This window comes from Triticum dicoccoides, chromosome 3A (genome assembly GCF_002162155.2).
Source record: "Triticum dicoccoides isolate Atlit2015 ecotype Zavitan chromosome 3A, WEW_v2.0, whole genome shotgun sequence".
In the NCBI taxonomy this organism is placed as follows: domain Eukaryota; kingdom Viridiplantae; phylum Streptophyta; class Magnoliopsida; order Poales; family Poaceae; genus Triticum; species Triticum dicoccoides.
In genome coordinates this window covers 227,006,377-227,031,086 of record NC_041384.1, presented here as the reverse complement: position 1 = coordinate 227,031,086, position 24,710 = coordinate 227,006,377, and the positions used below count along the sequence as shown (strand labels likewise).

Below are 24,710 nucleotides of genomic sequence, written 5' to 3'. Positions count from 1 at the left end.
TTCATGGTGCTCATATCCTACTCATGCTAGTGCCCAATGTTACTTATGCATAATGCCTGGTCATGATCATTGTTGCTCTCTAGCTGGCCGCTTCCCAGTCTTAAAATTGCTAGCCTTCGCCTGTACTATGTGGGGATTTTTCTTGTACATCAAAAACCTTGAACCCAAAGTTATTCTAGATGAGTCCACCATACTTACCTATATACGGTATTACCCTGCCGTCCTAAGTAAATTTGCATGTGCCACCTCTAAAAACTTCTAAAAAATTATCCGCTTTGTGTGCCTGGATCATTCATGGAACGACAGGAGGTAGTCGATATCTTTCGTGCTAAGCATGTTATCCTCGGGTCGAATGTTTATTCACTCACCATCGCACGAGGAAATGGGCGGTAATAGGGATTCGCAGTCCCGAACTCAAAAAATGCAAATAATTAAAAAAAACTCCCCCGGGACTATTGTTGGTTTGGACGGCACCCGTTGTTTTGGACAAGCTGTGGAATGCGATTGTTGGTGGAGGGGGAGTAAACCTTTACTTTTATCGCTTGGGAACCCCCACTAGCGTGCTTAGCATGGAAGATGTTGACAACCGATGGTCGTGAAATGAATAAGAAGGGTGCATGTCTCAAAATATCATTTATCTCTGTTTTAAAATTTGAACTCTGGCACCTCTGCAAATCACTGCTTCCCTCTACGAAGGGACTTTCTATTTACTTTTATGTTGTGTCATCACCTTCTAACAAACAAGCACCAGAAACTGAGTAGAGCACAGCGGTCATGATTTATGCATTGTGTATAGCTAATGATGGGTGCATCATGACTGGATCTTTTCTACCATGAATTACAATGTTTAGTCGCTGCTTGAACTTCAGAGGTGCTCTGCTTTATGTTTTGCAGAATCAAAAAGGGCTAGTGAGATACCATTATTGTCATATTATATCATGATTGTTTTGACAACATGTTGGTGTTTGAGATATCTTATTATTACTCGCTAGCTCATTATGTCATTGATATGAATCATTATAATCTTTAAGAGTATTGTTGACATGGTTAGTTATAATGCTGGATGAAAACCTAGGTGTTGTTTAAGCTTATTTATGCAAACAAGAGCAAAAGAGTTCGTAAAAGTTTTTCTTTCTCACTTTCAGTTTATCAACTGAATTGCTTGACGACAAGCAAAGGTTTAAACTTGGGGGAGTTGATACGTCTCCAACGTATCTACTTTCTCTCATGCTTTTCCTCTTGTTTTGGACTCTAATTTGCATGATTTGAATGAAACTAACCCCGGACTGACGCTGTTTTCAGCAGAACTACCATGGTGTTGTTTTTGTGCAGAAATAAAGTTCTCGGACTGGAACAAAACTATTTGATGAATTTTTATACCAATAATAAGAATTTTTGGAGCCAAGACCTACCGGAGAGGTGCCCCTGGGTGGGCACAACCCACCAGGGCGTGGCCCCCTCTCCTGGCGCGCCCAGGTGGGTTGTGCCCACCTGGTGGCCCCGCTGACGACCCTCTTGATACTATAAATTCACATACTTCCAGAAAAAAAACCAGGGAGAAAGAATTATCGCGATCCACGAGACGGAGCCACCGCCAGGCCCTGTTCTTCCTCGGGAGGGCAGATCCGGAGTCCGTTTGGGGCTCCGGAGCGGGTGATCTTCGATCTTCGTCATCACCAACCTATCTCCATCGCCAATTCCATGATGCTCCCCACTGGGAGTGAGTAATTCCTTTGTAGGCTCGCTGGTCGGTGAGGAGTTGGATGAGATTCATCATGTAATCGAGTTAGTTTTGTTAGGGCTTGATCCCTAGTATTCATTATGTTCTTAGATTGATGTTGCTATGACTTTGCCATGCTTAATGCTTGACACTTTGGGCCCGGGTTCCATGATTTCAGATCTGAACCATTTATGTTATCATCATTATATCCATGTTCTAGATCCGACCTTGCAAGTTATAGTCACCTACTACAGTTATGATCCGGCAACCCCGGAGTGACAACAACCGGGCCCACTCCCGGTGATGACCGTAGTTTGAGGAGTTCATGTATTCACTATGTGTTAATGCTTTGTTCTGGTTCTCTATTAAAAGGAGGCCTTAATATCCCTTAGTTTCCAATATGGACCCCGCTGCCACGGGAGGGTAGGACAAAAGATGTCATGCAAGTTCTTTTAATAAAGCACATATGACTACTTACGGAATACATGTCTACATTATATCGATGAACTGGAGCTAGTGCCGTATCGCCCTAGGTTATAACTGTCTCATGATGAATATCATCCAACAAGTCACCGATCCAATGCCTACGAACTTTTCCATATTGTTTCTGCTAAGTTACTACTGCTATCATCACTGTTACACTTGCTACAAATTATTGCTATCACTGTTACTGTTACCGTTGCTACTGTCACTACTATCAAAACTATCAAACTACTTTTCTATTGATCATATTGCTGCAGATAATAAATCTCCAGGTCTAGTTGAATTGACAACTCAGCTGCTAATACCTTCAAATATTCTTTGGCTCCCCTTGTGTGGAATCTATAAATTTGGGTTGAATACTCTACCCTCGAAAACTGTTCAATCCCCTATACTTGTGGGTTATCAGTAGTGTTGGGGAACTTGCTCACCATGGCACCGCCGCAGTCCGCGTGCTGCCCGTCGACCACCTTAGGCTTCACGTTGAAGACCCTGAGCCATAGGCCGAAGTGTGGGGGATGCGGAGAAGCGCCTCGCACACGACGATAAACGTCGAGATGTGGAGGAAGGAATTTGGGGCTAGATCATGAAAATCTAGCCTATAGTAGAACATGAGGCCGTGGACAAAGGGGTGGAGGGGAAACCCTAGTCCACGGAGGAAGTGGGGTATAAACACCACTCTTTCGCCAGGCTCCGGAGTGGGGATGACTTGCTTTTTGGCAGGGAGCCTGTGCGCGATGTTCGCGGTCAGGTACCCCGCCTCCCGGAGCTCCTTGACGTCCTTCTTCGTGACGGAGGAGGCCATCCACTTGCCCCGTGAGCCGGATGCAGACATGGCTGGAGAGTTCGTGGCGGTGGGAAAGATCGAAGCTTGGGCGTTGGAGCTCAAGGATGGGAAAGCAGAGGAAGGAACAAGGCGTGGGGTAAAAAGAAGGGATCTTTATCCACTTATATAGGCGGTGAATATCAAGCGCCCCCTCAAGCCTTAAAACTCGCCTGTTCCCAAGGGGTCGTGCGAATGACACGGTTGGATTACCCAAACCCGTATTGATGAGGATCCCGCAATAAGTGGAAATGATACCTGTTTTGACAAGACGTGTCAGTGGAGGTCATGCCTCAAAACGCGAAGCGGGAGGCCAAAAAATGGTTCGAAAGGATAAAGAGGCCAGACGTGACGTTTCACCGAAAAAGTTGTCAGTTGGCAGAACTTATTTTGATTAAGTATTCTTGCCTTCGTGATTGTGGGTTGTGATACAGAGCCAGATACAGTTCTCTTACTCAAAAGATTTCTTTGAAGTATTCGGAGGAGGTTCCCGCCTTGCAATGCCGAAGACAATATGTGCGCCGAACACATCATCATTGAAGACTGGTTCAGGGGCTACTTGTTAGGGAACGCAGTAATTTCAAAATTTTCCTGCGCACATGCAAGATCTATCATAGTGATGCATAGCAACGAGAGGGGAAGATTGTTGTCCACGTACCCTCGTAGACGGTAAGCAGAAGCATTATGACAACGTGGTTGATGTAGTCATACGTCTTCACGATCCGACCAATCCTAGTACCGAAAGTATGACACCTCCGTGATCTGCACACGTTCGGCTCAGTGACGTCCCACGAACTCTCGATCCAGCTGAGTGTCGAGGGAGAGCTTTGTCAGCACGATGGAGTTATGACGGGGATGATGAAGTTACCGGCGCAGGGCTTCGCCTAAGCACTATGACAATATGACCGAGGTGGATTATGGTGGAGGGGGGCACCGCACACGGCTAAGACAATTGTCTGTTGTGTGTTCTAGGGTGCCCCCTGCCCCCGTATATAAAGGAGCAAGGGGAGGCCGGCCGGCCCTAGGGCGCGCCAAGAAGGGGAGGAATCCCCCTCCTAGTAGGAGTAGGATTCCTCCTTTCCTAGTCCTACTAGGAGGGGGGAGGAAGGAGTGGGAGAGGGGAAGGAAAGGGGGGGGGGCGCCACCCCCCTCCTAGTCCAATCCGGACTCAAGGGGGAGGGGGCACGCGGCCTGCCCTGGAAGCCCGTCTCTCTCTCTCCACTAAGGCCCATCTAGGCCCACTAGTTCCCCGGGGGGGTTCCGGTAACCCTCTGGCACTGCGGTTTTCTCCGAAATCACCCGGAACACTTCCTGTGTCCAAATATAGCCGTGCAATATATCAATATTTATTTCTCGACCATTTCGAGACTCCTCGTCATGTCCGTGATCCTATCCAGGACTCCGAACTATCTTCGGTACATCAAAACACATAAACTCATAATACCGATCGTCACCGAACGTTAAGCGTGCGGACCCTACGGGTTCGAGAACTATGTAGACATGACCGAGACACGTCTCCGATCAATAACCAATAGCGGAACCTGGATGTTCAAATTGGCTCCTACACATTCTACGGAGATCTTTATTGGTCAAACCGCATAACAACTTACGTAGTTCCCTTTGTCATCGGTATGTTACTTGCCCGAGATTCAATCGTCGGTATCTCAATACCTAATTCAATCTCATTACCCGCAAGTCTCTTTACTCGTTCCGTCATGCTACATCCCATAACTAACTCATTACTCACATTGCTTGCAAGGCTTATAGTGTTGTGCATTACCGAGAGGGCCCAGAGATACGTCTCCGATACGCGGAGTGACAAATCCTAATCTCGATCTATGGCAACTCAACAAACACCAATGGATACACCTGTAGAGCATCTTTATAGTCACCCAGTTACGTTGTGAGTTTGATAGCACACTAAGTGTTCCTCCGGTATTCGGGAGTTGCATAATCTCATAGTCATAGGAACATGTATAAGTTATGGAGAAAGCAATAGCAATAAACTAAATGATCATAGTGCTAAGCCAACGGATGGGTCAAGTCAATCACATCATTCTGTAATGATGTGATCCCGTTTATCAAATGACAACTCTTTGTCCATGGCTAGGAAACTTAACCATCTTTGATTAACGAGCTAGTCAAGTAGAGGCATACTAGTGACACTCTGTTTGTCTATGTATTCACACATGTACTAAGTTTCCGGTTAATACAATTCTAGCATGAATAATAAACATTTATCAAGATATAAGGAAATATAAATAACAACTTTATTATTTCCTCTAGGGCATATTTCCTTTAGTCTCCCACTTGCACTAGAGTCAATAATTTAGATTACATTGTAATGATTCTAACACCCATGGAGTCTTGGTATTGATCATGTTTTGCTTGTGAGAGAGGTTTAGTCAACGGGTCTGCTACATTCAGATCCATATGTATCTTGCAAATCTCTATGTCTCCCTCCTTGACTTGATCGCGGATGGAATTCAAGTGTCTCTTGGTGTGCTTGGTTCTCTTGTGAAATCTGGATTCCTTTGCCAAGGCAATTGCACCAGTATTGTCACAAAAGATTTTCATTGGACCCGATGCACTAGGTATGACACCTAGATTAGATATGAACTCCTTCATCCAGACTCCTTCATTTGTTTCTTCTGAAGCAGCTATGTACTCCGCTTCACACGTAGATCCCGCCACGACGCTCTGCTTGGAACTACACCAACTGACAGCTCCACCATTCAATAAAAATACGTATCCGGTTTGTGACTTAGAGTCATCCGGATCAGTGTCAAAGCTTGCATCGACGTAACCGTTTACGACGAGCTCTTTGTCACCTCCTTAAACGAGAAACATATCCTTATTCAGGTATTTCAGGATGTCCTTGACCGTTGTCCAGTGATCCACTCCTAGATTACTTTGGTACCTCCCTACTAAACTAATAGAAAGGCACACATCAGGTCTGGTACACAATATTGCATACATGATAGAACATATGGCTGAAGCATAGGGAATGACTTTCATTTTCTCTCTATCTTTTGAAGTGGTCGAGCATTGAGTCTGACTCAACTTCACACCTTGTAACACAGGCAAGAACCCTTTCTTTGCTTGATCCATTTTGAACTTCTTCAAAACTTAATCAAGGTATGTGCTTTGTGAAAGTCCAATTAAGCTTCTTGATCTATCTCTATAGATCTTGATGCCCAATATATAAGCAGCTTCACCGAGGTCTTTCATTGAAAAATTCTTATTCAAGTATCCTTTTATGCTATTCAGAAATTCAGTATCATTTCCGATCAACAAAATGTCATCCACATATAATATCAGAAATGCTACAGAGCTCCCACACTTTCTTGTAAATACAGGCTTCTCCAAAAGTCTGTATAAAACCATATGCTTTGATCACACTATCAAAGTGTATATTCCAACTCCGAGAGGCTTGCACCAGTCCATAAATGGACCGCTGGAGCTTGCACACTTTATGAGCACCTTTTGGATCGACAAAACCTTCTGGTTGCATCATATACAACTCTTCTTTAAGATATCCATTAAGGAATGCAATTTTGACATCCATTTGCCAAATTTCATAATCATAAAATACGGCAATTGCTAACATGATTCAGACAGACTTAAGCATCGCTACGGGTGAGAAGGTCTCATCGTAGTCAACTCCTTGATCTTATCGAAAACCTTTTGCAACAAGTCAAGCTTCGTAGACAGTAACATTACCGTCAGCGCCAGTCTTCTTCTTGAAGATCCATTTATTCTTTATGGCCTGCCGATCAATGGGCAAGTCAACCAAAGTCCACACTTTGTTCTCATACATGGATCCCATCTCAGATTTCATGGCTTCAAGCCATTTTGCGGAATCTGGGCTCATCATCGCTTCCTCATAGTTTGTAGGTTCGTCATGGTCAAGTAACATGACTTCCAGAACAGGATTACCGTACCACTCTGGTGCGGATCTTACTCTGGTTGACCTATGAGGTTTGTTAGTAACTTGATCAGAAGTTCCATGATCATCATCATTAGCTTCCTCACTTACTGGTTTAGGAATCACTGGAACTGATTTCTGTGATGAACTATTTTCCAATAAGGGAGTAGGTACAATTACCTCGTCAAGTTCTACTTTCCTCCACTCACTTCTTTCGAGAGAAACTCCTTTCTAGAAAGGATCCATTCTTAGCAACGAATATCTTGCCTTCGGATCTGTGATAGAAGGTGTACCCAATAGTTTCCTTTGGGTATCCTATGAAGACACATTTCTCCGATTTGGGTTCGAGCTTATCAGGTTGAAGCTTTTTCACATAAGCATTTCAGCCCCAAACTTTAAGAAATGACAACTTGGGTTTCTTGCCAAACCACAGTTCATAAGGTGACGTCTCAACGGATTTTGATGGTGCCCTATTTAATGTGAATGCAACCGTCTCTAAAGCATAACCCCAAAATGATAGCGGTAAATCAGTGAGAGACTTCATAGATCGTACCATATCTAATAAAGTGCGATTACGACGTTCGGACACACCATTACGTTGTGGTGTTCCAGGTGGAGTGAGTTGCGAAACTATTCTGCATTGTTTCAAATGAAGACCAAACTCGTAACTCAAATATTCTCCTCCACGATCAGATCGTAGAAACTTAATTTTCTTGTTACGATGATTTTCCACTTCACTCTGAAATTCTTTGAACTTTTCAAATGTTTCATACTTATGTTTCATCAAGTAGACATACCCATCTCTGCTTAAATCATCTGTGAAGGTAAGAAAATAATGATACCCGCCACGAGCATCAACACACATCGGACTGCATACATCAATATGTATTATTTCCAATAAGTCTGTTGCTCGCTCCATTGTTCCGGAGAACAAATTCTTAGTCATCTTGCCCATGAGGCATGGTTCGCAAGCATCAAGTGATTCATAATCAAGTGATTCCAAAAGTCCATCAGCATGGAGTTTCTTCATGTGCTTTACACCAATATGACCTAAACGCCAGTGCCACAAATAAGTTGCACTATCATTATTAAACTTATATCTTTTGGCTTCAATAATATGAACATGTGTATCACTACTATCAAGATTTGGTAAAAATAGACCACTCATCAAGGGTGCATTAGCATAAAAGATATTACTCATATAAATAGAACAACCATTATTCTCTGATTTAAATGAATAACTGTCTCGCATCAAACAAGATCCAAATATAATGTGCATGCTCAACGCTGGCACCAAATAACAATTATTTAGGTCTAAAACTAATCCCGAAGGTAGATGTAGAGGTAGCGTGCCGATGGCGATCACATCGACTTTGAACTATTTCCCACGCGCATCGTCACCTCGTCCTTAGCCAATCTTCGCTTAATCCCTAGCCCCTATTTCGAGTTACAAATATTAGCAACAGAACCAGTATCAAATACTCAGGCGCTACTGCGAGCATTAGTAAGGTACACATCAATAACATGTATATCAAATATACCTTTCACTTTGCCATCCTTCTTCGCCAAATACTTGGGGCAGTTCCGCTTCCAGTGACCAGTCCCTTTGCAGTAGAAGCACTCAGTCTCAGGCTTAGGTCCAGACTTGGGCTTCTTCACTTGAGCAGCAACTTGCTTGCCGTTCTTATTGAAGTTCCCCTTCTTCCCTTTACCCTTTTTCTTGAAACTGGTGGTCTTGTTGACCATCAACACTTGATGCTCCTTCTTGATTTCTACCTCTACAGCCTTTAGAATTGCGAAGAGCTCGGGAATAGTATTATCCATCCCTTGCATATTATAGTTCATCACAAAGCTCTTGTAGCTTGGTGGCAGTGATTGAAGAACTCTGTCAATGACACTATCATTAGGAAGATTAACTCCTAGCTGAGTCAAGTGGTTGTGGTACCCAGACATTCTGAGTATATGTTCACTGATAGAACTATTCTCCTCCATTTTGCAGCTATAGAACTTATTGGAGACTTCATATCTCTCAATCCGGGCATTTGCTTGAAATATTAACTTCAACTCCTAAAACATCTCATATGCTCCATGACGTTCAAAACATCGTTGAAGTCCTGGTTCTAAGCCGTAAATCATGGCACACTGAACTATCGAGTAGTCATCAGCTTTGCTTTGCCAGGTGTTCACAACATCTGGCGTTGCTCCTGTAGCGGGTTTGTCACCTAGCGGTGCTTCCAGGACGTAATTCTCCTGTGCAGCAATGAGGATAATCCTCAAGTTACAGACCCAGTCCGTGTAATTGCTACCATCATCTTTCAACTTAGCTTTCTCTAGGAACACATTAAAATTCAATGGAACAACAGCACGGGCCACCTATCTACAACAACATAGACATGCAAAATACTATCAGGTACTAAGTTCATGATAAATTAAAGTTCAGTTAATCAAATTACTTAAGAACTCCCACTTAGATAGACATCCCTCTAATCATCTAAGTGATCACATGATCCATATGAACTAAACCATGTTTGAGCATCACATGAGATGGAGTAGTTTTCAATGGTGAACATCACTATGTTGATCATATCTACTATATGATTCACGCTCGACCTTTCCGTCTCAGTGTTCCGAGGCCATATCTGCATATGCTAGGCTCATCAAGTTTAACCCGAGTATTCCGCATGTGCAGAACTGGCTTGCACCCATTGTATGTGAACGTAGAGCTTATCACACCCGATCATCACGTGGTGTCTCGGCACGACGAACTGTAGCAACGGTGCATACTCAGGGAGAACACTTATACCTTGAAATTTAGTGAGAGATCATCTTATAATGCTACCGCCAAACTAAGCAAAATAAGATGCATAAAGGATAAACATCACATGCAATCAATATAAGTGATATGATATGGCCATCATCATCATCTTGTGCCTTTGATCTCCATCTCCAAAGCACCGTCATGATCACCGTCGTCACCGGCTTGACACCCTGATCTCCATCAAAGCATCGTTGTCGTTTCGCCAACTATTGCTTCTATGACTATCGCTACTGCTTAGTGATAGAGTAAAGCAATTACATGGCGATTGCATTTCATACAATAAAGCGACAACCATATGGCTCCTGCCAGTTGCCGATAACTTTGTTAAAAAACATGATCATCTCATACAATAAAATTTAGCATCATGTCTTGACCATATCACATCACAACATGCCCTGCAAAAACAAGTTAGACGTCCTCTACTTTGTTGTTGCAAGTTTTACGTGGCTGCTACGGGCTGAGCAAGAACTGTTCTTACCTACACATCAAAAACCACAACGTGGTATAGTGATTGCTTTTTGATCTTCAGAAAGAACCCTATTCATTGAATCTGATTCAACTAAAGTTGGAGAAACTGACACCCACATAGACCTGGCTCGGATGCCACTATTGGGGAACGCGGTAATTTCAAAATTTTCCTGCGCACACGCAAGATCTATCATGGTGATGCATAGCAACGAGAGGGGAAGAGTGTTGTCCATGTACCCTCATAGACCGTAAGCGAAAGCGTTATGACAACGTGGTTGATGTAGTTGTACGTTTTCACGATCCGATGATCCTAGTACCGAAAGTACGACACCTTCGCGATCTGCACACGTTCGGCTCGGTGACGTCCCACGAACTCTCAATCCAGCTGAGTGTCGAGGGAGAGCTTCGTCAGCACGACGGCGTGATGACGGTGATGATGAAGATACCAGCGCAGGGCTTCGCCTAAGCACTACGACGATATGACCGAGGTGGATTATGGTGGAGGGGGGCGCCGCACACGGCTAAGACAGTTGTCTGTTGTGTGTTCTAGGGTGCCCCCTGTCCCCATATATAAAGGAGCAAGGGGGAGGCCGGCCGACCTTAGGGCGCGCCAAGCAGGGGAGGAATCCTCCTCCTAGTAGGAGTAGGATTCCTCCTTTCCTAGTCCTACTAGGAGGGGGAAGGAAGGAGTGGGAGAGGGGAAGGAAAGGGGGGCGCCACCCCCCCCCTAGTCCAATTCAGACTCAAGGGGGAGGGGGCGCGCGGCCTGCCCTGGCAGCCCCTCTCTCTCTCCACTAAGGCCCATCTAGGCCCACTAGTTCCCGGGGGGTTGGTAACCCTCAGGCACTCCGGTTTTCTCCGAAATCACCCGGAACACTTCCGGTGTCCGAATATAGCCGTCCAATATATCAATCTTTATCTCTCGACCATTTCGAGACTCCTCGTCGTGTCCGTGATCCTATCCGAGACTCCGAACTATCTTCGGTACATCAAAACACATAAACTCATAATACTGATCGTCACCGAACGTTAAGCTTGCGGACCCTACGGGTTCGAGAACTATGTAGACATGACCGAGACATGTTTCCGGTCAGTAACCAATAGCGGAACCTGGATGTTCATATTGGCTCCTACACATTCTACGAAGATCTTTATCGGTCAAACCGCATGACAACATACGTTGTTCCCTTTGTCATTGGTATGTTACTTACCCAAGATTCGATCATGAGTATCTCAATACCTAGTTCAATCTTGTTACCCGCAAGTCTCTTTACTCGTTCCGTAATGCTACATCCCGTAACTAACTCATTAGTCACATTGCTTGCAAGGCTTATAGTGATGTGCATTACCGAGAGGGCCCAGAGATACCTCTCCGATACACGGAGTGACAAATCCTAATCTCGATCTATGCCAACTCAACAAACACCATCAGAGACACCTGACGAGCATCTTTATAGTCACCCAGTTACGTTGTGACGTTTGATAGCACACTAAGTGTTCCTCCGGTATTCGGGAGTTGCATAATCTCATAGTCATAGGAACATGTATAAGTTATGGAGAAAGCAATAGCAATAAACTAAACGATCATAGTGCTAAGCTAACGGATGGTTCAAGTCAATCACATCATTCTCTAATGATGTGATCTCGTTTATCAAATGACAACTCTTTGTCCATGGCTAGGAAACTTAACCATCTTTGATTAACGAGCTAGTCGAGTAGAGGCATACTAGTGACACTCTGCTTGTCTATGTATTCACACATGTACTAAGTTTCCGGTTAATACAATTCTAGCATGAATAATAAACATTTATCATGATATAAGGAAATATAAATAACTTTATTATTGCCTCTAGGGCATATCCGAAACCATTTCGGTGTCTGAATATAGCCGTCCAATATATCAATCTTTACCTCTCGACCATTTCGAGACTCCTCGTCATGTCCATGATCTCATCCAGGACTCCGAACAATCTTCGGTCACCAAAACACACAACTCATAATACAAATCATCATTGAACGTTAAGCGTGCGGACCCTATGGGTTCGAGAACTATGTAGACATGACCGAGACACATCTCCGGTCAATAACCAACAGCGGAACCTGGATGCTCAGATTGGTTCCTACATATTCTACGAAGATCTTTATCGGTCAAACCGCAATGACAACATACATCATTCCCTTTATTATTGGTATGTTACTTGCCCGAGATTCGATCGTTGGTATCTTCATACCTAGTTCAATCTCGTTACCGGCAAGTCTCTTTACTCGTTCCGTAATGCATCATCCCGCAACTAACTCATTAGCACATTGCTTCCAAGGCTTATCGTGATGTGCATTACCGAGAGGGCCCAGAGATACCTCTCTGATACTCGGAGTGACAAATCCTAATCTCGATCTATGCCAACCCAAAAAACACCTTCGGAGACACCTGTAGAGCATCTTTATAATCACCCAGTTACGTTGTGACGTTTGATAGCACACAAGGTGTTCCTCCGGTATTCAGGAGTTGCATAATCTCATAGTCAAAGGAATATGTATAAGTCATGAAGCAATCAGTATCAATAAAACTTCATGATCATTATGCTAAGCTAACGGATGGGTCTTGTCCATCACATCATTCTCCTAATGATGTGATCTCGTTCATCAAATGACAACACATGTCTATGGTCAGGAAACTTAACCATCTTTGATTAACGAGCTAGTCAAGTAGAGGCATACTAGGGACACTTTGTTTTGTCTATGTACTCACACATGTATCAAGTTTCCGGTTAATACAATTCTAGCATGAATAATGAACATTTATCATGATATAAGGAAATATAAATAACAACTTTATTATTGCCTCTAGGGCATATTTCCTTCAAAAATATTGACATATGGAGAGATGCATGGATCCTGAATTGTGCGAATAGGAGAATTATTACTCCTAGACGAGGGAATCTACCGACGAAAGTTTCTGACCTTATTGATCCAGTCATGAACGGTTGGGATGAAGGTTTGGTGAGACAAACATTGTGGCCAATTGATGCTCGAAGAGTCCTAGCGATCCCTCTCCCTATGCATAATATGTCGGATTTCATTGCTTGGAGCTATACTAAAAATGGTTTGTTTACTGTACGATCAACTTATTTGGAGGAATAGAATAAACAACACAGTAGGAAACTGGAATACACAAATGGTATGGGTAGAAGTAAGGGCAATCCTATTTGGGGTAAGATCTGGAAATTAGCTTTAGGAGTGTGTGTGTGTGGGGGGGGGGGGTATGAGACAGTTAAAAGAGCTTGTGTGGTCGATCGGGCGGGAGAGACAATCCTTGAATTAGTACTCCTCATGCCAGATCAAGAACTATCTATATTGGGTTTTCAGAATGCACTGGAGATGATCATTATAACCGTGTGGTATCTATGGTGAAATAGACGGAAGCTAGTTCATGAGGGAATGTCTAAAGAGGCGTACTAAACCTCGATGGGGATTTGTGCCAGAACGACAAATTATGTTAATGCCCCCTAATGCAAAGAGAAAGAATGAAGGATGGATCAGACCCCCTAGGGGGTTTGTTAAGCTGAATGTGGATGTTTTTTAATCATGATCTGCTAAGGGGCACATCGGGTGCCGTTCTTAGGGATGACAAAGGAAATTTCATTGCTGTCGGAAATCAGAAAATTGAATGGTATGTTGATGTGCTGACAGCTAAAGCATTGGCACTTAGGTTCGGCTTATTGCCGACACAAAAGGCGGGTTGCAATCGTCTCGTTATTAACTCTGACAACATTCAACATGAAAGTCATTGACACAATGAAGAACGAAGAACATTCTGCAGGAGCGACGACCGCAGTTTTTGATGATTGCTATTTTATGGCTTGCGATTTTCCTCTTACTAGTTTTGAACATTGGAAAGCAAATAAAGTAGCTCATGAGCTTGCTAGTCTAGCAAAATGTTTCGTGACAAGGGATTGGGTGGAGGAACCTATGAAACAAATTGTACCTCATCTTATAAACTACGTAACCATTATTTCTAATTAATAAAGTTGCTGATGTTTTTCAAAAAAAAGAACTTGCTTTTCAAAAGATTTTTTTTGTCAAAACATGGCAGTGCGGTATCAGTTTCGAAGATGTCTTGAGAACACACGATGAAAACATATTTTGATTTGGACACACGGTTTGGAGGAATGCATTTTCTAATACTCGACGATCAAGTTTCATATATAACCATGCGCCAACCTTCCGGGGTGATCACAATTAGTATTATTTTCTTTCTTCACTATTATGACAGCCCGAGCCCCAAATGTTATGCTATATACTACTCCCTCTGTTGAAAAATACTCGCTCCGTTTCTAAATATATGACGTTTTAGTAGTTCAATGTCACATATTTAGGAATGAAGGGAGTACTAAATATATGATGTTTTAGTAGTTCAATGTCACATATTTAGGAATGAAGGGAGTACTAAATATATGATGTTTTAGTAGTTCAATGTCACATATTTAGGAATGAAGGGAGTATAAGATGTTCTAACTTTTTTCTGAATTGGATGTACATAGACACATTTAAGTGTGTTTGTTCACTTATTTCAGTCTGTATGTAGTTCATATTGAAATATCCAAAACATCTTAAGGGATTTTTCTTTATCAGTAGCTTCGAGTAAATATTATGATACGAATGCAGGAGGAACTTAGATCTGATTCATGTGTGCATAATGAAACTGCTTTCAGGCTGCAAAACAATTTTACACTATGATTGAAATGTTTATGTATCACCTATCCTACAAGCTGAATTTCAAATGGTACATTGCCTCTGAGTTGAGAAAACTCTTTAGTATTGACATGTGACCACACTAACTGCAGCAAATGTTTCCCGGCTTCCTAAGCTGTCAACTAGGAAGGAACATGTTCAACTTCTCCAAACCACTACCATGAGTTCACCGATCTGTTGTCGAATGCGCGGGGAACAACCATTCATGGCCAGATATAACCAGTTCAGCCCGCCATATTTATCAGCAAAGTTGCGGTGAGTCAGCTCAATGAGACTGCGCTTCAAGCAGGATGTTTGTGGCTACATTGATATCATTTCTGGCTCGCACGAGGGCCTGTCTCGCAGCATTGCTGTCAAAGCCCATCGATACCAGCATAGCAATGGAGGACTCTGGGGGCTCCACAACAGGAGCAAACCCAGTAGACGGCTGGTTCTGTTTGCAAAAGGAACATGATCAAAAGATTAACCAGCGTAAATAGCATCAGGTTGTTGATATCCTTTTGTGAAGTGCATAGAAATTCAATATTATTCATAATAAGTTTAAAGTCTTGTAACCCCTCAATCAACAGTTGTCGTGTGCAGTAGAAAAATAATACAGATGATGGTTTGTATGTACCAAATGAAACCTAGTAACCCGTTAGATGTGAACTATCAATAGTCTTGTGAACAATATCAACCATACAGGCAAGTCTGCTATTTATACTTGGGTTAAGGTTAAATATCTAATTGGTCCATGTTCACTTCAGTGACTGTAGATCTTCGACACATGATTGAATGGTACCACAAAAATAATATCTAACTCGGTGAAAGTTGCCCGTTATAATATGCTTACGTGGCCATCTGCACTTCATGTGAACAGACACTGTCTAAACAATGAACAATCAACGCCAGAATCCAGAATGACGAAGAAAATATTAACCTTGCAGGCATTTTTATATTTATAAAGGACAGTACTTTAGCGTTGCTAATATTTAACCAGGCAATTTCTGAGTTCAACTTGACAGCTGTACTTCACGTGAACAGAATCTAGAGGGATCAATGCATGGAGAAATCAAGCTTCCAAAATAGCATTTCAGAAACTAACCTGAACAGTACGGCCTGTATGCGAAGGCACATTTCCAACAAGACTTCTTGACGGCCGAGATGAGCTTGCTGAAGGAGGTGCAAAAAATCTTGCGAAAAATGATGCAACAATCTGTGGAAGCTGCACAAAGGAGAAGGAACTTAACAAGAAAACAAAACAGGAAGAATAGAGCATCTACACTCTACAGGGATTTATATATGAAAATAATTGCAAGGAACACCGACAATATTAATCAATAATTTGAGCATTAATATACTCCAATTAACACCACCTGCTACCATTAGTCAGCATGGACCATACTGGCTGTCTTGTATGTTTTCTTAATTACTTGATAACACCAGTACCTAGACATAACCTATGCCAACATTACATTACTTGCTGATTGCATATCTAATAATTTGGAAAGCTGGGTCATGGACAGCAGCCAAGGGTATCATCCAAGGGGCACTAACTTCTTTAAATGAAAAGGAGCTAGAACTACCATGGTGCTGATAAGATATAATGCATAATTTCAGGCAAGCCAGAGAACTACACAGAAAAATGAAAATCAACCATATAAAAATGACAACCAAAAAGATACAAGGTCAATAGCAGTCCCTCACGCAAAGAAAAAGGTAACAGGACTACACAGAAGTGCAAAAGGAAAAAAAAAAAGAGATCTTATAACCTTCCTCCGGCGGATGCCAAACACATTGAGACGATAGAGCGAACCGGCAATCAGGCCACAAATACCAGGAATAAGGGAACGCTTCCAAGAAGATACAAGAAGCTGCCATGAGAAACAGGATAGGTGAGTAATTTAATATTCAAATTTAAATGGTATAGAAATGGTTCAGTTCTGATACAAACTAACCTGCAGGCCAGCTAGGTATATGAATGATTTATCACTGAAATTAACGCCAAAAATACGAAATCGTGAAGTGATGGGAATGTCGAGGAAAAAAGGAATAAACGAGGCAAATATAAGGCCATAAGGTCCAGATGCAAGAGCAGTGATGTAGTTTGTATCTGCAAGAAAAACATGAAAGGGGGTGTCTAAATAATCTCATAACTGGATAACAGAGAACTCAACGAGTACATATGCTCACAATATGCAATGCTCATGATCACACGGGTGAAACAAAGCAATGCTCATGATTACACGACTAATTGCCATATAATATTACTGTGTAACCTCCTAGCACCAGCATTTCTATTGAAAAACTATGTTTGGAAGAAATCAATAGTCTAACTGTATGATGGCATGCAACCAACATCTCTAGATAAGGCTCACTGTAGTTAACTTGAATTAACAGCATACAACAGCAAAGCAGAGTGCAGCCAAAGAAAGCCTAAATCTTAGATTTAACACACAAAAATATCATATGTTAAGGGAAAATTCTGTCTCACAAAGATACATCTACTAAACTCCGCCTATGTTGTCTCAACATAGCCGGTCCCAAGCCCGGGTAAAGGAGGAGGGTTGTGATAAGCTTGGCGAGCCAACGTAAAAACTCAGCCACTCTTATGGAGATGAAACCCAAAAGATTTTCGTTGGGGCGTAACCCTCTCAGCGACGCGCTACATCGGAACCCGGGTGTGGTGGAAAATGGGCAAGGGCCGGGCCGTCACCCCCAAGGTGGCGCGCTGTATCTTGATCCGGATACGGTGGCAAGTGAGCGAGGATCGGGTCGTCGCATCCTTAGTGGCGCCCTACATCGGCGCCCGGATGTAGTGGAAAATGGGCAAGGGTCTTCGCATTTGACTCGACGAGTGCGAAGGGTAAGGAAGCTAGCCGAGCCTAGGAGGATTCGCTTAGGTAGCTGGAACGTAGGGTCTCTGACAGGGAAGCTTCGGGAGCTAGTTGATGCAGCGGTGAGGAGAGGTGTTGATATCCTTTGCGTCCAAGAAACCAAATGGAGAGGACAGAAGGTGAAGGAGGTGGAGGATACCGGCTTCAAGCTGTGGTACACAGGGATGGCTGCAAACAGAAATGGCGTAGGCATCTTGATCAACAAGAGCCTCAAGTATGGAGTGGTAGACGTCAAGAGACGTGGGGACCGGATTATCCTGGTCAAGCTGGTAGTTGAGGACTTGGTTCTCAATGTTATCAGCGCGTATGCCCCGCAAGTAGGCCACAATGAGAACACCAAGAGGGAGTTCTGGGAAGGCCTGGAAGACATGGTTAGGAGTGTACCGATTGGTGAGAAGCTCTTCATAGGAGGAGACCTCAATGGCCACGTGGGTACATCTAACACAGGTTTTGAAGGGGCGCACGGGGGCTTTGGCTATGGCATCAGGAATCAAGAAGGAGAAGATGTCTTAAGCTTTGCTCTAGCCTACAACATGATTGTAGCTAACACCCTCTTTAGAAAGAGAGAATCACATCTGGTGACTTTTAGTAGTGGCCAACACTCTAGCCAGATTGATTTCATCCTCTCGAGAAGAGAAGATAGGCGTGCGTGCCTAGACTGTAAGGTGATACCTGGAGAGAGTGTTGTACCCCAGCATAAGCTGGTGGTTGCTGACTTCCGCTTTCGGATTCGTGTCCAGCGGGATAAGCGTGCCAAAGTCGCTAGAACGAAGTGGTGGAAGCTCAAGGGGGAGGTAGCTCTAGCGTTCAAGGAGAGGGTCATTAAGGAGGGCCCTTAGGAGGAAGGAGGAGATGCGAACAATGTGTGGACGAAGATGGCGACTTGCATTCGTAAGGTGGCCTCGGAGGAGCTTGGAGTGTCCAGGGGAAGGAGAAGCGAAGATAAGGATACCTGGTGGTGGAATGATGATGTCCAGAAGGCGATTAAAGAGGAGAAAGATTGCTTCAAACGCCTATACCTGGATAGGAGTGCAGACAACATAGAGAAGTACAAGATGGCGAAGAAGGCCGCAAAGCGAGCTGTTGGTGAAGCGAGGGGTCGGGCATATGAGGACCTCTACCAACGGTTAGGCACGAAGGAAGGTGAAAGGGACATCTATAAGATGGCCAAGATCCGAGAGAGGAAGACGAGGGATATTGGCCAAGTCAAATGCATCAAGGACGGAGCAGGCCAACTCTTGGTGAAGGACGAGGAGATTAAGCATAGATGGCGGGAGTACTTCGACAAGCTGTTCAATGGGGAGAATGAGAGTTCTACCATTGAACTGGACGACTCCTTTGATGAGACCAGCATGCGTTTTGTGCGGCGAATCCAGGAGTCTGAGGTCAAGGAGGCTTTAAAAAGGATGAAAGGAGGCAAGGCGATGGGCCCTGATTGTATCCCCATTGAGGTGTGGAAAGGTCTCGGGGACATAGCGATAGTATGGCTAACCAAGCTTTTCAACCTCATTTTTCGGGCAAACAAGATGCCAGAAGAATGGAGATGGAGTATATTAGTACCAATCTTCAAGAACAAGGGGGATGTTCAGAGTTGTACTAATTACCGTGGAATTAAGCTGATGAGCCATACAATGAAGCTATGGGAGAGAGTCATTGAGCACCGCTTAAGAAGAATGACAAGCGTGACCAAAAATCAGTTTGGTTTCATGCCTGGGAGGTCGACCATGGAAGCCATTTTCTTGGTACGACAACTTATGGAGAGATATAGGGAGCAAAAGAAGGACTTGCATATGGTGTTCATTGACTTGGAGAAGGCCTATGATAAGATACTGCGGAATGTCATGTGGTGGGCCTTGGAGAAACACAAAGTCCCAGCAAAGTACATTACCCTCATCAAGGACATGTACGATAATGTTGTGACAAGTGTTCGAACAAGTGATGTCGACACTGATGACTTCCCGATTAAGATAGGACTGCATCAGGGGTCAGCTTTGAGCCCTTATCTTTTTGCATTGGTGATGGATGAGGTCACAAGGGATATACAAGGAGATATCCCATGATGTATGCTCTTTGCGGATGATGTGGTGCTAGTTGACGATAGTCGGACGGGGGTAAATGGGAAGTTAGAGTTATGGAGACAAACCTTGGAATCGAAAGGGTTTAGGCTTAGTATAAAACTAAAACCGAGTACATGATGTGCGGTTTCAGTACTACTAGGTGTGAGGACGAGGTTAGCCTTGATGGCCAGGTGGTACCTCAGAAGGACACCTTTCGATATTTGGGGTCAATGCTGCAGGAGGATGGGGGTATTGATGAAGATGTGAACCATCGAATCAAAGCCGGATGGATGAAGTGGCGCCAAGCTTTTGGCATTCTCTGTGACAAGAGAGTGCCACAAAAGCTAAAAGGCAAGTTCTACAGGACGGCGGTTCGACCCGCAATGTTGTATGGCGCTGAGTGTTGGCCGACTAAAAGGCGACATGTTCAACAGTTAGGTGTGGCGGAGATGCGTATGTTGAGATGGATGTGTGGCCACACGAGGAAGGATCGAGTCTGGAATGATGATATACGAGATAGAGTTGGGGTAGCACCAATTGAAGAGAAGCTTGTCCAACATCGTCTGAGATGGTTTGGGCATATTCAGCGCAGGCCTCCAGAAGCTCCGGTGCATAGTGGACGGCTAAAGCGTGCGGAGAATGTCAAGAGAGGGCGGGGTAGACCGAATTTGACATGGGAGGAGTCCGTTAAGAGAGACCTGAAGGATTGGAGTATCACCAAAGAGCTAGCTATGGACAGGGGTGCGTGGAAGCTTGCTATCCATGTGCCAGAGCCATGAGTTGGTTGCGAGATCTTATGGGTTTCACCTCTAGCCTACCCCAACTTGTTTGGGACTAAAGGCTTTGTTGTTGTTATTGTTGTTGTAAAGATACATCTACTAGTTGCAGCACTAAATGACGCTTTACGCTGCTAATTGGTCTACTGACATTTTATCAGGAGTTAGATATCCAGAAAATTGTATTGATCCCTCTGTAAACAAATGCAAATGTTTTAGGTCACTTTTTATATTTGTTTACAGAGGGAGTACAATATTTGTACATTTCCTTTTTGAGCAAGTACAACCAGCCATCTCAAGAACATCTTAATTACAGAGGTTCTAGAGGAGAATGGTAACAGTGTTACAAAGTAGCAGAGCCCATAGGTCATTAGCAATGTCCTCTTTTTCTTTTCCTTAAAGAAGGGTCTAGAGATGTTAGTCTCAGCAGTTTATCTAAATAGCATACCTTTCAGGAGAACCAAAGATAGAATCTCAAGAGGTAATGATACTGCGATAGAGAATAAACTAAAAACCTGCACAGCAGATTGAAATATATAAGCATTCGTGTTGTAGTTTTCTTACTAAGAAGCTTAAATATTTCATCTACTTCAATGTAACTTATTGAACTGAATCTGCTTGTCACGTTAATTGCATTGTATGGCCCCAAACTTTCATGGGCATAACACAGACTCGTTAACTTGAGAACTTAACATTTAACTCTTTATACACTGCCAAAGTGTTTCACTTGGGTCAATTAGGTCAATATTGGAGGCAATGCATACAGAATAGGTTTAAACCACCTTAAAAGTTTATGGACTTGAGTTCTCAAGTCCAGACATAATAATGCGATTTACTCCTGCTTCAGCCGTATTATTGATGTTGTTTATCTATCTTCATTAAATACCCGAGAGAATAACAAGTACTTACAGAGTATTTGTTAGAGCCCATCTGCCTCTCAAACACACGGAAATAATACAGAAGGTAGAGTCCAAACATCAACTCTGGTGTTGACTGAAAGGCAAATACAGATGCAAATATCCTCCAAACTCGAAAGTTCTTTATGATGTCCTGCAAGAATAATAGAAAAAAGTTCAAACTTCATAAATATGTAACAAATCTCCAAGTAATAGAACATATGCAGCCGACCACATGTTTTGCATTGAAGTAGCTCGATCTCAAGGACAAATGAAATATTAATTGAACATCACTGACAGCTACAGGTTTGGATGCAATCACTACCGAGATTTAACTATTCACCTCTGGTTCCCCAAGAAAGGCTTGCAGCATTTAGTATCACTAAAAGTTTAAAACTGGAAGGTGCACATATAAAATGGAACATAAGAAAGTAGCATCGTGCGCCAAAGGTCATATTGGTCAACTTGTCACCATACAAGTTTCCTAACGATTATCCATAAGATTGGTTAACATTTAAGCTATATGCCCTGTAAATTTTAAAGTTGAAGTGTTCTGAATAAATTTGGAAGACGCGTGCCCAGATTCCAGTAAATGAAAGTTCCATCATGGCCATCAGTCAGTTAACAGTTGAGAAACCTAAGCTAACAACCTTCTGTAGCTCCTTATGGAATTCCAATAGGTGTACTTCAATGAAACTTGTATGCCCCGTAATGAATGAGGGTTAAATGCCTATAGGAGAACTTCCTGACATGCTTTGGAGCAAAGAAATAGTTCATAAGGATTCCTGTCAAATTCTTTAACAAATGGGCTATGAGATAAGAATTTTAGAAGAAAACTACCAGTCTTACCTTAAGTTTTCTTCTCTTTGTCTAGAATTGATGTGTGAAGTCTGACATAAGACATTTGAAGTTCTCCTATGTTTTTGGTTCCAGTAGGATTCTAGGGTACATGACAGCCCAATTACTGTGGCTTTATATTTCTGCGTTTTCGAGTAACTGTCCAGATTGAGTCTTAACAGGTGTTATTGAGATGGGATGCCTCTACTAACTAAAGTACCAATAGCCAATTATTCCTGCTGATTTGTGTACCAAGCCATGTAAGTATGGGGAACCGGTCGTCGCCTCATCGGTATAGCTCCAGTGCAGGCATCGGGGTAGAAACTAAAGTTATTGTCATGAAGGAAAACAAAAAAGGTACGGCCATGTATTGGAATGTCCCAGTAGAAACACCTTAATCCAAAGCCCAGCCCACCAAGGATTCATGCTACTGTGGCACACAACATAGGCCTCCAGCCCAGTAAGGATTCATATAGCTGTGGCACACAACACAGGACATTCTTTTGTACTAGTTCCACCGGTGTGGTTGGAGCTAAAAAAGGGAAATGGATTACAGCAAGCTAACAAAGGGAAATGAACCACAGCAATCCGCAGTTCCACGGTTTAATTTTAAACCGGATTTGAACACCCCTGCCCTAGCATACCAGCAGAATTTACCAACCAATTCTGGAATTTACCAACCAAGCACAATAGGCACGCCAACACCTATAGTTCTTACCACAAAGAAGAACACCACCAATTCGACGATTAGACACCCATCCACCCAAATGGACACATGGGCGAGCAATCCTAGCCACTCCACTTATGACCAAACTTTTGTGTCCGATTACCGGTGTAAAATTCGGAGCCCAAAGTTTTTCCAAGCAAGGCCGAAAAACTTGCTTGGATGTCCGTTTTAGTTTTCTTAAATACCAGCGTTATACCATTCCTGGGCCACTTACACCTGAGAAATGTTATAGACCTCAATGGGCCACACTTATTTTCCGATGAAAGTTGATGACCGGCGGGAGATAGAGGCGAGACGATGCGAAAGAGCTAGTAACAGCGGCGATGACCATGGGAGTGAGCTCTATGGCGGCGGCGGCAGTGAACTCATGACGCTTGGCTGCGACGAGAGTGGGCCCTACAGCAGCAAGCCATGAAGTGGCGGCAAGACGGTGACGAGAGCGAGTTCATGGACGACGAGAGAAGGTCATCTAGACCGCCTGGCAGACTGGAACTAGCACGAGGGCAGCAGTATGTTCAGTTGGTATCCAATCTCTACTTCCCTGTAGCTGTCACTGAATGGCAGTTCATCAAAACAGAACTTTCACAACCGAAAATGTATTCAAGAGTTTTGTTGGTGGCTAGTAGAACACCGGACCGCCCTGTAAAATGTTCACAGGGGTATATATTTCAGAGCTCCTAAGCCGGGCCTAACCAACGGATTCACGCCTAAGGGCATCACGTCGCGTCTAAGGTACCAGAACTACTCAAGATTCGGCCCGAGGCTACCTACTGACCTGGTAGGAGAGGCCGAGGGCGCGGGCTCGGCGGTTCACACTGAAGACGACAGAGAGGAGGCCGCTGGCGAGGACGATCGCCCGCGTCACCGGCGCGTTATCTGCAAACAAAACGGGGCCGTTCCGATCAGGCGATCAGAACACGCCAGCTGAATCGAGAAAGGCGAATTGTGGGGCGGGGGTGAACCCGAGGTGGGAGCTTACGGAATCCGGAGACGCCTCCGCCCTGCATCGTTATCCCGCCGGGAACACGGCCGCCGGGCTGGGAGGCAGATGCGCTGTTCGTCCGATGAGGCGAGGGGGCCGTGGGCAGCCGGCCAGCCGGCCAGTACGCACCCGCGGCCGCCGCCTCCTCTTCTCGGCGGGCTCTCGTTTACTGGTTCCGGCGGGTCAGTCCCCGAGAAGAGAAGGGAAGGAGATGCGTAGGTGCGGCGGCAACAGCTGGAGGAGAACGAGTTTTTGGTTGCAGCCAGGGGTAGATGGCTATAGTCGCGGTATTCTGAGGGAGATGGAACGGAACACGTTGACGGTAGAGGTTGTTCGGGGGAGCTTTGGGCTCTCCGGCGTGGAGATTTCCACACGAATAAAATACACTAAAGGCCTTAGAAGTATTTCAAAGTGTGCCAATTATTCCCCTTAAAAAAATATAAGAGTGCTTAGTGATCTATAAACATTTTTATATTATGGAGCAGCTACCCATTAACCGGCGGATCTTTTAAAAAGATTCATCGCCTCACAAGCCATCGGATGACACAATTGATAAGTCAAACATCTTCA

General features: G+C 43.8%; 1 protein-coding gene across 1 annotated transcript; it reads right to left on the bottom strand.

Annotated features, from left to right (window-relative positions):
* Positions 1 to 14,923: 14,923 nt before the first annotated feature.
* LOC119267959 (rhomboid-like protein 20) lies at positions 14,924 to 24,443 on the bottom strand. Its single transcript, XM_037549426.1, has 8 exons — positions 24,138 to 24,443; positions 23,934 to 24,034; positions 21,608 to 21,748; positions 21,147 to 21,213; positions 16,927 to 17,081; positions 16,741 to 16,842; positions 16,074 to 16,193; positions 14,924 to 15,422 (listed from the first exon to the last, which is right to left on the bottom strand). The coding sequence occupies exons 1-8, from the start codon at positions 24,163 to 24,165 to the stop codon at positions 15,255 to 15,257; spliced, it is 882 nt and encodes a 293-aa protein (XP_037405323.1). The 5' UTR covers positions 24,166 to 24,443; the 3' UTR covers positions 14,924 to 15,254.
* Between the last annotated feature and the right edge of the window lie 267 nt (positions 24,444 to 24,710).

Bases quoted from the DNA above. Each gene is read 5' to 3' on its own strand.
- LOC119267959 (XM_037549426.1), bottom strand. From the start codon at position 24,165: ATGCAGGGCGGAGGCGTCTCCGGATTCC. The intron at 21,749-23,933 runs GTCAGTAGGTAG...TTATTCTTGCAG, and splicing joins CCCTCGGCCTCTCCTACCAG to GACATCATAAAGAACTTTCG. The intron at 16,843-16,926 runs GTTAGTTTGTAT...TTCTCATGGCAG, and splicing joins TATACCTAGCTGGCCTGCAG to CTTCTTGTATCTTCTTGGAA.